This window comes from Protopterus annectens, chromosome 14.part0 (genome assembly GCF_019279795.1).
Source record: "Protopterus annectens isolate FY-2018-M chromosome 14.part0, PAN1.0, whole genome shotgun sequence".
In the NCBI taxonomy this organism is placed as follows: Eukaryota; Metazoa; Chordata; order Ceratodontiformes; family Protopteridae; genus Protopterus; species Protopterus annectens.
The window spans coordinates 488018334-488032521 of record NC_056748.1 but is presented as its reverse complement, the minus strand read 5'-3'; the positions used below and the strand labels follow the sequence as shown (position 1 = coordinate 488032521).

At 39.5% G+C, this 14188-nt stretch overlaps 1 protein-coding gene across 2 annotated transcripts in view; it reads right to left on the bottom strand.

Annotated features, from left to right (window-relative positions):
• The window catches only part of SLIT1 (slit guidance ligand 1), a 3022655-nt gene that overhangs the window by 2746895 nt on the left and 261572 nt on the right, over positions 1-14188 (bottom strand). For both annotated transcript variants that reach the window (XM_044056244.1, XM_044056245.1), the window contains exon 2: positions 12374-12445. In XM_044056244.1, coding sequence (XP_043912179.1) covers positions 12374-12445 — 72 coding nt within the window. The remainder of the gene's footprint in view (positions 1-12373; positions 12446-14188) is intronic.

Genomic DNA, 14188 nt, shown 5'->3' with positions numbered 1-14188 from the left:
GGTACCTTGTCATATGCTTTCTTCAAGTCTAGGAATGCCCAATTGGACTCTTTCCTCATCTCTAGATTCTTCTCAACTATCTGTCTCACTGCAAATATTGGGTCAGTTGTGCTGCATCCTGATCTGAATCTGAACTGCTCATCTCCCATCTTACTTTCTACTCCTCTGTGTATTTGCTTATCAATCACCCTTTCCAGAACTTTCATGCAACGTGACAGGAGTTTGATACTTCTGTACTGCCCACAGTTGTGAATGTCTCATTTGTTCTTGAACTCTGGCACTATTTATTTTATTTTACATTTCTTTACTGGGAAAGTCTGACTGGGACAAAGCTCATTTTCAGTGGAGGCCCAGGGAAAAATTCTCCAGATACGTCTTTGGAATGTGGGCGGAAACCGGAGAACCCGGAGGAAAACCACTTGAATGCAGGTAGGACATGCAGACTCCACACAGAAGGCACCCCAGCCAAGAATCAAACTGGAGAACCTCTTGCTCAGAGGAGACGATGCTAACCACTGTGCCAACGTGCCACTTATAGAGACATTATAACTTTGGAGTTGGCATGTTTATTTTAATGTAGTATAAAGGACACACTACCTCAAAACAGCAAATGTTATGGCTAATAAAGTCTGATGCCTTGGTTTCAGTGAACCATTGTTAATCTACCTTTGCATTGCTGTTTCTTTGTAGAATCATAGTAACAGACTGCTAACTAAGTGAACATCAGAAATGTGAATTTAGTATCCTCTCAATCTGAGGTATGCTCTTCAACTTTCAAAGTTCACCTTAAAGCCATATCAAGGAATTCCAAGTTTAAATTTATTTATTCATTCATTCATTCATTAGCCAAATGGCTGCATTTGGTTCTTGAGTCTTTTCCAGTCAGGACAGAGGCCAACTACACAACTGTAGAATATTACAGAAAATAAACCACAGTGGTACTGAGAAAGACAACTGATGAAGTACAATATGCAGAACGCAAGTATCATTCTAATAAATGTACTAGTACAGCACAATACACCATTGTTTAAGCATAACAAACTCATAATATGAAAACTAACATGAATAGAGATACATTTATTAAAGCAGTTACATGCCAGCATTGATTTTATTGCCTAATCACTGCATTTAGCAAACTCAGTGGTACACCAACTGAGATGACAAAAGGTTACACCATATGGTTTGAGCTTTGAGTTAATCCATTAATACTTTTGAGAAGGTATATATAACATTGTGGCACACCAAAGGAGATCACAGGGTTGCAGCATATGGTCTAACTTCATGGTGAGTTCTTATTGCCTTTGTGAAGATATTTTGCTCAAAACTCAGTACTACCCTATACAGAAGTAGAGAGGTTACACCACAGCTGTATACAACATTTGAAAATGCTTTATACCCTATCTTCTGATAGCACCTCAGTATTTTTAACAGCTGTGAACTGACAGAGCTGTGAAACAATCATATACCCTACCCTATAATGGAAGCAATAGGAGAATCTAGCTCACAGTGACTTGTTTACTAGCATGCTGTACGATAAGTGATAATAGTCCTATAAAGGGAAACAGTGAAGGGACTGCAAGAGTTCATAATGGTGTTATCTCAATGGAACATACAAGCTGGAGGTATATATCTTATTAAATGTAGGTTGGAGAAGGATATCGCCACTAATTCTCTCACACAAAACAAACAGCAGTTCACAATTCATCTCAGTTGACAAAATACCCTTCTCCAAAGATATCTTACATTCAGGAAGAGGGGTACATTCATCCTGTAGCATGCACAAATGAGTTGTTGTTACTTTTTATAGTACTGGAAACATCATTTTTAAAAGGCAGTGAAAGGTCCAGCCATATTTCTAATCATGTGAAAGGACTGACAATTCCCCATAAGTAATCGGTTCAATACACATTCTAGGTGGGTGAATAGGCTGCAGCCTAAGGAGCCAAACAAAATGGATTCAGTTTTTCATTGTTTGTGTAGAAATGATGCTTGTAACACCAAATCAAGGTTCTGACAAAGAATGATATACTGTAGATACTGTTACAGAATATGAGATAAACAGTATAATGGATTGATTCTGAACACTAAAAATGGACAATTATAGAATCATAGAAAGCTCAATGCTACTGAGTCTTGCAACCATTATGCCCTTTGCCATTTCCAACCCTAGACAGTTAAGCCCAGGGTAAATTTGTGAATACCCATCTAATTGTCCAGTCTCATTTGAAGGAAGAGAGTGCATCTATCACACTGCTTTATCTGCTAGAGAATCTATTCCAGAGGTGAAGGACATGCTGACTGTCTCTTCACCTTGTTTCATCAATCTGCTGAAAGATTTAGAACCTTTGTTCTGGTATTTGTGGAGGGTGGCTGTGGTAGTGCAGCGGTTAGCATTGTCGCCTCATAGCAAGCAAGAGATTCTCCTGTTTGATTCTCAGCAAGGGTGCCTTCTGTGCAGAGTCTGCATGTCCTCCATGTGGTCACATGGGTTTCCTCTGGTTGCTCCGGTCTCCTCCCACATCCCAAAGACATGCTGTAGGTGGATTGGACACTGTAAATTGGCCCTAGGCGTGAGTGCATGCATGTGTGTGCCTTCCGTGGAAGGTTGGGTGTCAGGCTGGCAACTCAACACCGTAAAACTCTACTGTCGATCATGAGCAGACAGGTGATCCGCTGTGGTGACCCCTAACTGGGAAAAGCCAAAATAAGTGGTAGTTCTGGTATTTGTTGAACTATTTGATTTTTGAATGTAAAAGACATCATGGACTTCAGGGTCCCTAATTGCTAAAAAAACAGGGCATATGTCTTCTCTAAGGAGACTATAAGACACAGAAAAGAGGAACAATAATTCTAGTCTTCCTTGGTAGCTTAGAGATGTTAAGCTTGTGATCATACCTCTCAACCTCTTAGAGCAAAAAATCTGGACAAAGCCTAAAATGATGGGGGACCAAATAGAGACGGATTTTAAATATTGCTCTTACAAACTTAGAAAGTTGATAGAATAATAGGTTTTGCATTAGCATGAATTTTCTGAATGATGTGGAGTCTTAAACTAAAATATTTGTCATTATGTAATGACTTCAACCCTCAGCTATTTGCCAGAAATGTACAGATTTTAAGAGAAACACACCAAAAATATGAGACAAAAATCTGGACATTCTGTGAAAATCTGTACAATTGAGAGGCATGCATGTGATCCTCTTTGTTAGGATCTTTCCATTTGTATGATTTGTCTGGTGAGGTACAGCATAAATGGGGGGGTGTAGTATTCTATAAACAGCCTGATTAGTGCTGAATACAAGGGTACAATAACATCTTCAGATCTGGATTACATTGTCTTAGTGAACATCTATTTATTTTATTTATTTATTACAGTCTGATGATGATGATGATGATGATCATCATCATCATCATCATCATCATCATCATCATCATCATCATCATCATCATCATCATCATCATCATCATCATCATCATCATCATCATCATCATCATCATCATCATCATCATCATCATCATCCCCTTTTTCCCATTTACATGGGGTCAGGGTATCGTATTAACTGTCACCAACTCTCTCAATTCAGTGCCACTCTCCCGCCTTCTTCAACACTCATGCCTGACTGTCGCAGATCTTCTTTCACACAATCCATCCACCTCTTTGCTGGATGCCCTCGCTTCCTCTTACCTTCTTCCTGTCTGTCCCAAATCTCCCTCACCAGATTGTCTTCTGCTTTTCTACACATGTGCCCATACCATTGCAATCTGTTTTCTTTGATCTTTTCTGCAATTGGAGCTACTTTGGCTTCTGCTCTTATGTCCTCATTTCTTCGCCTGTCCCGCAGTGTGCATCCTACCACCTTTCTCAGGCACTTCATTTCCATCACCTCTAGCTTCTTCAACTGTTCTGCCTTTACTGCCCAGGTTTCTGTACCATACAGTAGTACTGGTCGCACCACTGTCTTGTACACCTTACTTTTCAGATTCTTTGGCATTCTTCTGTCATATACTATACGTGATACTCTATGTGAGATGGCTGCAGCCCCTCTGATTCTAGCTTTGACCTCTTCATTCAGACTACCCTTCTCCTCAACCACCCCTCCCAGATACTTGAAGCCGTTTACCAGTTCCACTATCTTCCCATCTATCTCTATTCTCAGCTTCTTCTGATTTCCCCAATCTGCTGTCATTACCACTGTCTTATCTGTGCCTAGTTTCATCCCATGTGCCTTCCGATTTGCATTCCATTCTCCTATCCTTTGCTGAAGTTCTAGATCAGATTCTGCCTGTACTGCCACATCATCTGCATACAGCAGCTTTATTGCTCTGACCCCTCCAACCTGTTTGCTGATGTAGTCCATTACCAGTATGAACAGCAGTGGGCTCAGAGCTGAACCCTGGTGTACACCCACTCCCACTGGGAACCCCTCAGTGAGGCCAAACACTGTTCGTACTTGAGTCACTGGGTCCTTGGACATAGCCTGTACTAATTTTGCCAATGTTCCTGGGACTTCAAACCACCACAGTACTGCTCAGATCAGCTTTCTTGGGACCTTGTCATATGCTTTCTCCAAGTCTAGGAAAGCCCAGTTTGACTCTCTCCTCTTCTCTAGATTCTTCTCAAGTATCTGTCTCAATGCAAACATCGGGTCAATTGTGCTGCATCCTGATCTGAATCCGAACTGTTCATCTCCCATCTTACATTCTACTATTCTGCTTATCCGTTTATCAATCACCCTCTCCAGACCTTTCATGCAATGTGGTAGGAGTTTGATGCCTCTGTACTGTCCACAGTTGTGGATGTTCCCTTTGTTCTTGTACACTGGCACGAGTATGCTTATTCTCCAGTCATCTGGAATATGCCTTTCCCTCCACACTGCAATTAGTACCCTAAGGAGCCATTTCTCCATTAGCTCACCCAGCATCTTTAGCATATCTGCTGTGACCTCATCTGAGCCTGCTGCTTTCCCTGACTTCATTTTCCTTAGTGCTGCTCTTACTTCTTCTAAGTTGGGCTCCTCTTCTATTCTCATTGTAGGCTGTTTCTGGGGCAGTACCGCTTCTGTGGGGTTTTCTTCATTCAGAAGCTGCTGGAAATACTCCTTCCATCTGCCTTTGATGTCCTGTGGGCTGGTAAGCAGGTTGTTGCTGGAATCCCTTATGAAAGGTGTCTGACTATCTTCTTTATCTTTCTGTCTTTGCCTTGCAACCTGGTATAGTTTCTTTGTGCCCCTTACTGGGTCACTTTCCAGAAGCTGGTAGAGTGCCTCTGATGCCCTATTCTTTGCTATTGCAACTTCTTTCTTAGTTTCTTTGTTAGCCAACCAGTAGTCCTTCCTAGCTTGGTCAGTCTTTTCAATCTCCCACTTCTTCCTGCACTCCTTCTTTCTTTTGATTACTTCCTGCACTTCTGCATTCCACCACCAGTTTTCCTTATGTACCTTATTTCCATACCTGGCTCGGACACATATATTTTCTGTAGTCCTAACACATGCTGTTTTTAGGCACTGCCACTCTTCTTCAACTCCACCTATTTCCTCCTCTTCTTGGGGTGCTAGAGCCCTGAGTAATTCCTTGAATTGCTGTACTTTCTCTCCAGTCAACTTCCAGGTCTTCAGCCTGGTCTCTGTTGACCTTAGAGCCTTCTCTGACCACTGCTTGCAGCTGATTGTGGCAACTACTGGTTTATGCTGTGAACCGACTGTTTCACTGGGGATGACTTTGCAATCATGGATTTCACCCCAGTGCCTTTTCCTTACCAGGAGGAAGTCTACCTGAGTTGCATGTTGGCTACTCTTGTATGTGATCTTGTGACTGTCTCTCTTTCTGAACCATGTGTTGGCTACTATCAAGCCATTTGCCAGACAGAAGTCTAGAATGGCTTCTCCTTCTTTATTCCTATTGATCCACCCATGTGGACCCAAGCAGTCCTCATATCCTGTTCTTTCTGTTCCAATATGTGCATTTAAGTCACCCATTATCAACACCAATTCATGTTGTCCTGCTTTATCTAGTAGGTCCTGCAACTGCTGTCTGAATGCACTCTTTTTCTCACTATCACAACCCTGCTGTGGGGCATAGGCTGAGATTATGAATACTGTCCTATCATTACACTGGAGTCTGACTGCCATGAGTCTGTCATTAATTCTGATGATATCCCTCACTGACTTCTGAAGCCTCTGTCTCACCACAATTCCTACACCATTTCTAGCCTGTCCACCACCTGAGTAGTAGAGTCTGGATCCCAAGACAAGTGGCTTTGTTGCACTGCCCTTTCATCTCATCTCTTGGATACACAGGATGTCCAGCCTCCTCCGTATCATCATGTCATCCACTTCTAAGCTGCGTCCTGTCAGTGAACCTACATTAAGCGTAGCAATTCTTAGTTCATGTTTGGCAGGTTGGTTTTATGTCCAGCTTTCACTCAACAGAGCTATCCCAGGTAACCCAGGCTGGGCAACTAGACACCGGCCAGCCAGTAGCCTATTGACCCAGGGCTGCTGGACGTTTTTTTTATGGCGGGCACACACTGGCCAATAGGGGCACATATACCCCTCCCACCATTAGCATGGGTCCCTGGCATGGGTCAGAGAGTAGGCCGGGTCCTCAACCCACTTATCACCGGTAACTACCCATGCCCATTTTTTGGCGACAGTCAACATGACCGAATCACCTAGAGCCATATTTTACACCATCGAGTGGCTAGCCCTGCCACGGCGCACAGTTTGTGATCCGTATTTATTTATTACAGTTTGATGACCGGGATAATCCACTGGGCCTGGAAGAGCCTGTTTTCAGTGGAGGCTGGTGGAAAAAAGCTCCACAGGATATAGACAATTCTACAAGAGTTATACAAAAGTAAATAAAGTAGTAGAACAGTGAAAATACAGAAATAATATACAATTTGTTAAAAAAGTCATATTTCCAATCCTAGGTAATGATTTACAAATGTGAGATTCATGTAGTCTAAACATATTAAAAGTACAGGCATTTCAAATGAAAAAAGCAAGTAAGTAGAACATTTATGTACAGATATATATATATATATATATATATATATATTTTTTTTTTTTTTGGAAGTTAGAAATATGAGAAGATGACAGAGAGAAGAAAGTGAGGTGGGAGAGGTAAAAGGTGGTATATAGTGGAGAAAGGGAGTGGGTTGGAGGGAAGTTTATTTATTTTATTTGTTTACCAGGTAATGTCCGACTGGGCATGAGGCCCATTTTCAGCAGAGGCTTGGGGAGAAAAGTCCATACATACAAATAGACAGTATTAAACAATCAAATTAAACACGCATTAATCAACAATGTACAAAGTCAGTCAGTAAATAAATTAGTTATATAACAATAAATAGCAAATAATTAAATTAATAAATTTAACAAAAAAAAAAATGGCACAGTTAGAGACAAAAACTGGCCGCATGAGTTAATAGCGAGAATAGTGTGATACAGTAATTGCAAGACAGAGAAATGCAGTCTACATAACAGTTAAAGACAAATCAGTATATGTGTGTACATTTATGAGGCATTGGGTAGGAGAGGAAGTAGAGGCAAAGGGTAAGAAAGCACAGTGATAGAAGGTTGAGGTATATAATGCATAGATGATGGTGTTAAAGAGTTTATGTGGTAGGGGTACAGGAACATTCCCACTTTGAAAGGAGATGAGATTGGAGAAGAGTTTTGAAGTTTGAGTGGCTTTGAGTCTTTAGAAGGGGGTAGGAAGAGAATTCCGAGTTTAGCTAGGGAGCAGGATAATAGTAAGTGGCCAGGGGGTTGACGAGGCTTATATATGTTTGGAAGATTGTGGTTTTCTGATCTTAGAGAGTGGTTGGGAATGTAGGGGGTTAAAGGGGTGGACAGAGAAGGACAACTAGAAGGTTTGAATATGACCTTGTGAACAGTAGTAAGTCTAAGGAATTTGAAGTAGTTAGGAAGCTCGCCATTTCAGGGAGTGGAGAGAGAGAGAGACAGTGATGCGATGAGTTTCTGTAGTTGGTGGCAAATTTGAAGATTTTATTGTAACAGGCTTCCAACTTGGCCTGTAAGCCTAGCTGAAGATTAGTGAATAGGGGGTGCCATACATCAGGTAAGGTGGGGGGGTATGGTAATGATTGTGTCTATACAGGAGACCTAGTTTTTGGTGAGTTTCTTTGATATTAGTTTGGATATGGATGTCAGATTATAGATTTTCATTAATTATGACACCGAGCAGTTTGATATCTGATACTGTTTCTATGGGGCTGCTATTCTGAGCAGTCACTGTAAAAGAGATTTTGTCTATATTGGTGTTTTTGGATGGAGAGAAGATCATTAACTTTGTTTTACTGACATTTAAGGTGAGGTGATTACTATGCATCCATGATTCGGTATTAGAGAAGGCTTACTGAGTTCTGACAAGTAGGTCGGAGGGGGTGTCTGCTATACAAATAATGGTTGAATCATCAGCATATTGAATTAGTGTGGCATCAGAGAGAGACTGGTGAAAGTAATTAATGAAGATGTTAAAGAGGAGGGGACCTAGGATGGAACCCTGGGGAACTCCGGTAGGGGTGTGTAGAAAGGAAGAGAGTGAGTTTTTCCATTTGACGGCTTGTTGTCTTTCAGAGAGGTAGCTGGTGAACCAGGTGATGGTAGGGGGGGAGGTTGAGTGAGGAGAGTTGGGATAATAGTAAGGGGTGAGAAACAAAATCAAAGGCTTTGGAGAGGTCGAGGAACAGAGTAAAAACTATTTTGCCAGAGCTGCGAGCAAGGTTTATGGAGTCTAGAAAGGAGAGGATGACAGTGATGATACTATGCCCGGGACAGAAACCATGTTGTGTAGGGATTAGTAGGTTGTTTTGGGTCATATAGGACACAGTTTGGGATTGAATACATTTCTCCATGATTTTTGATAGTGGGCATAGGATGGCTATGGGCCGAAAATTAGAAGTGTCAGTATTTTTGCCTCCTTTATGAAGTGGAGTGATAAAGGCGTGTCTCCATATTGAGGGGATGTATGATTCTAGTATGGAACGGTTTATTAAGATAGAGATGGGATGGGCAATGCTGTCTGCAGACAATTTGAGGAAAGTTGTTGGTAGGTTATCTGGGGTGGGGGAGCATGATTTAAGTTGAAGGAGGAGCTTCTGTACTTTGCTTACAGAGACATTAGTGAAGCTGAAAGTAGGAGTAAAGGTTGTCAGATTGTGTGGAGATGTAAAGGGGTTGGTTGGGGGAGGAGGTTGAGAGTGGTGAGAGAAACTGGTGGTGAGTTTAGCTATGGATTCTATGAAGAAGGTATTGACGTTAGAGGCATTTTCTAGATCAGTAAGGTTTAGATTATGGGATGGATTATCCTTATTGCCTGGGTGGAGAAGGTAGGAGATAGAGTCCCAGAATTGTCTTGGGTTGGATAAGTTTTCTGATTGAAGTTTATTGTATTATGATTTTTGATCCCTGATTATTAGCTTTTTTGCAGTGTTACAGAGTTGTTTGACTTCTGTTAGGACATGGGGTAATTTATTTTTATGGTAAAGTTTCCTCTTTTTGTCTCTTAGGTGCATGATTTGTTTAGTTTCTTTGGTTAACCAAGGGGAGGATGATGTTTTAAGTCTTTTAGTTTTTAGTGGAGCAAGGTTGTTGCAACGGTACAGGAAGGTTTTATTAAAGTAACCAATGATCAAAAACATTTTGAGATGCAGAACAGGTTAAGGAGGAAAAAAAGTATCGACAGTTAGCCAGCAACCTGAAGGGAATGCTGCTTCTTGATCTTCTGACAGTCACAAAGCCTATACAGAGACTTTGCCAGTGAAACATTTTCTACTGTTTGAAACAAATATACTTCAACAACAGAAAAAAGCCCAGAAGTTGACTAGAAGAACCAGGGGTACATTGGGCTTGAATCAGAGACTGATGCTGGGATGTCAGGATGAAGACCAGCAACAATGTGAAATAAGAAAATACATGGGAAAAATGTATAGCATTAATCCAATTATATGTAGTTTAGACATGTGAACTGTGACTCTGCAACAAGAAGTGGCCAGAAAAGACCGTGAGTTTCTTCACCATGTTGAACTACTGGGGGAACTCTAAAACTTAAATCCCACTCTATATCACTGATGTTTAAAAGGACCTGATGTTTTTGTTCCTATCAATATTTGAATACAATGATGTAAATTGCATGTTATATTGTCAATATTATCATAACATAAATGCATTTATAGATATCAGCAAAAAAGAAAACAGCATTGAGTTATATTAAAAAGTGTAGAGTGCAAATAGCAATGCTACATGAGACATATTTGTATAGGCATGAATATGTGAATTTGACAACAAAATTACTTCAGTGCAGACATTCATTAGACTATCAAGGTCAAAGGAAGAAGGGAAGAAATAGTACTGATTGAGAGAGCAACTCCAATAGCGATAGAAAAATGAAAAAAGACAATAATTGCAGATTTGTGGTAGTTATGCGTTATTGGTAAGGGAGGAGAATTACACTGGTATGGATTTATATTTCATTTAAAACTAGTATTATGGAGCTTAGGAAAATGTTGGGAGAAATAATAAGCTTCCAGAAGGGAATGTTATTTAGAGGTGGGGAACAGAACCTGATATCATTTGGATAAATGGATGGGGAGCTGTAAATTCCCTCCAGGGGTATTGCCCATGCCCCTTATGGCCAGAAACAGTCTGTAAAATGACTCAGGGCTCCAACACCCAAACACCCACTACCCTGCTACTACCCCATCCTATATCTGGGGAATTAAGATATAATATTGTCATATCCTATGTACTACTGGCAAGGCTCTTGTGCCATTAGGCTAGTAATCACCAATGAACCTATAAACCTATACTCAATAATGAGAAAGTATCGGGGATCTAGAAGGGAAACTATAACCAAAGAAGGTAGACTTCTTGAAGAAGTACATGAAAGATGTGTATTTAGTAGCATGAACTCAGACAAAAAAAAAAAACAATACATATCTATATATATATATATATATATATATATATATATATATATATATATATATATATATATTATCCCCAAGATACAATAACTAGACTAGACTGGATATAAATTGACAGAAGCATTTATAGTTAATTGAAAGCTTTGAGAGCCATCCAATAACAGTATCATCAGATCATACTCCAATAAAAACTAAGCTAGAGATGCAGGGTAATAATGTAAAAAATAATACGCAGGTGCATTTCTATTTATTTATTAAAAAGAGACACATTTAAAGAATGGGTAAAAAATATGATTCAACACTTATTAGGGATAACAAATTACTTCAGGATATGATTCAACACTTATTAGAGATAACAGACATTATTTCATAAGGGATTGCTAAAAATAAATAAAAATACAGTTTAGATATTGGGAAGGAGTAGCTGCATTATTTTATGATTGTTGACAAATGTTAATACATTACAGAAGAAGGGGACTTTCACAAAGCAAGAAGAGGAACAGCTGCAGAGTGCTAAAAGGAAAATAAGGTAACATTTGAATAATATGTATACATTTAGAAAGGTTGATACTAGGCAACTATTGTTGACAACTCTAGACCAGCAAAACTTTTAGCACGATGAATTAGACAGAAGATGTTAGAAAAAAGTTGTAGCTAAACTTAGGATGTCTATGACAAGAAAAATAACCAGTGACCCTATAGAAGTATGCATGTACGCCTCGAGCTATACTGAACTGCTATGTATATTCTCCCCCCGCAAACCTACTGTAGATTCTGTACTGTATGGCTCAGCATCAGGGGCATGGCTATCAGGATCTACATGTGCCAAGGTGGAGTCTTCCCATCAGAAGACTTATTCAGACATCACATAGTGCTCTCTTATGCCATATTTGGAAATCAGCACTGAACATGCTGGCTAGCACTTGGATTCTGCATTCCTTACTGGGAAATAAACATACAACTTGCAGATACAACACCCTGCAGAAGGCTACTACCCTCAAGCCAGTCACAGCAATAGGCCATTATACCTTATGCCAAAAACAGAGCATTATGGCCAACAGCACAAAATGCTAAGCTAGTAGAATGACTGTGGCATTAAGTGTTCTCAGTTCTGATGCTCTCTTACTGGACGGCTTCACTCAATACTCATCATAAATTAAATTAATTACTATTTGTCCTTTATCACTATGTACTATTTAAAAGATTGCTAAGGACAGGCTAGATGTCTAAGGAAGGTCACTGAAAGTAATGCAAGCTATGCTACAAGACTTCATTAGCATGATAAGCTTACGTGCTATAAACAGAAAACAGTGCAACACCTTCTATATGATTCCCTACTGGCCCAATAGTTTTAAACAACATGGTAAAACAGAACATGACAATTAAAAAGAAAGCACACAAGACTTCATCGGGAATACTTACAAAACACGCATGTGCTTCAGGCCAGCCAGATCCTTCTTGTTAATGCGAGTGATGTTGTTCCCACTCAGCTCCCTGAAGAAAGATGGAACAAATATGAAATTACTGGACTGTTTTTATTGAACATGTTATCTGAAAAAAGATAATAGGATACAGCATAATAATATGTAAGTAAATTAAATCTTAATAGTCCAAAAATAATACACAATGAATCTTAACAGAATAGTTAATGAAAATAAATAAACACTGCTCACTTGTCACATTGTGACCTTCATTAATGTGTCTTAGAATTCCAGCAAGTTATAGAATACAGATGAAACAAAATAGTCACTCAGATATAAAGCAAAAAGGGTATATGAGCTGGGGAAATCATTTGCCAAACACACAAATCATCTCAGAGCACAAGACGCTTGCAAAATTAATTCAGATTCCTGTACAAACAAAGGAGGTCTGATTGAGTAATAAACCATGGCAGTCTTTGCAATACTGTGTGATACAGTCATACTTCAGGAAGTGAGGCATAGAATAATTTTAGGCTTCTTATACCTCTAAAATATGCTGTCATATCCAGTTATGAATACCCTGGACCACATTAATATAATCATAAAACTGATATTCTGTATTTTAAATAAAACAAACATTGAAAGTATGTCGATGACATATTTCTTTCACATAAGCTAATAATTTGAGAAAAGGCAGGATCCCATCAACAATCACCATTGTTTTGTATCCCTTGCATTTTTATGATATTGATACACACATCCTTGAGGAAAGCAGGAAGAGGATCAAAGAGATGGATTATTCAATGAGCAATTTAAATATACAATTATAAACTATCTTTGCCCCTACGTTAAATACTTTTAGAGCATATGTAATTGGTTTTACACAACTTTATTACATAAGCTTCTTCAGCAGTATCTGAAAATCCTGTTTTGTTGTTTGAAGATACTAACATATTTCTTAATAGGATTATATGCCATGACTTTTTCCTTCCACGGCCGTGCATACCTTCCATCTACATCACTTGACTAGCTAGGACTAATTTTCATAAACATAAAAGATATTAAAGTCTTAATGACTGCTTTACATATGACCACACATTTACTTTTTCCCTGAAGTGTAATGAGCAACTATAATTTCTATCATGGCTTCCTACAACTTAACTAACTTGAGCTACTGCAGGCTTGTACTGTTTTATATTTTAACTTATCCATACAGTTTAACTTTATCCTTAAGGTGAATAATATAATGTGAAAAGGTAGTGACAAAGGCCAAAAAGATTCTGTGATGATTACTGTTTGGAGTGATTTCCAGAAACAGAGATGGCATCACTGGAATAATCACTATCTTAGAGAACTGGAAATGTTAGGTGAAGAGACATGGGTTGTATCTGGAGAGACAGCATTCTTTCATGACATCCCAGAGGGTACAGCTATAGAGGAAGTGCAAAGATAGGAGAGAACATGAACGTTAGATGGGGAGGGTAGTTCAAGTTAAATATCAGAATATTTTGTGGAAAGGGTGGTAGAATCCTAGAATTTACTGGCAACTCTGCTGGCAAAAGAGTTTTGTTCCCAATTGTGTTAAAGGTAACCAGACATCCATTAGTGGCCTTGACAATGAATAACTGGGGAATGCAATAGCCAAAGACCCCCTTCATCATCACAGGGGATTGGTGTGGGCCCTACTGGAACAGTACTCCCCCTCCAGCTAGAAGTTGAAAACCATGCCACTGTGCAACAAACTTACATTCACATACCCTAGTGAGAAACTTGCCACACTTTAGGGTAGCATAATATGGGAGCACATGTGTATAAG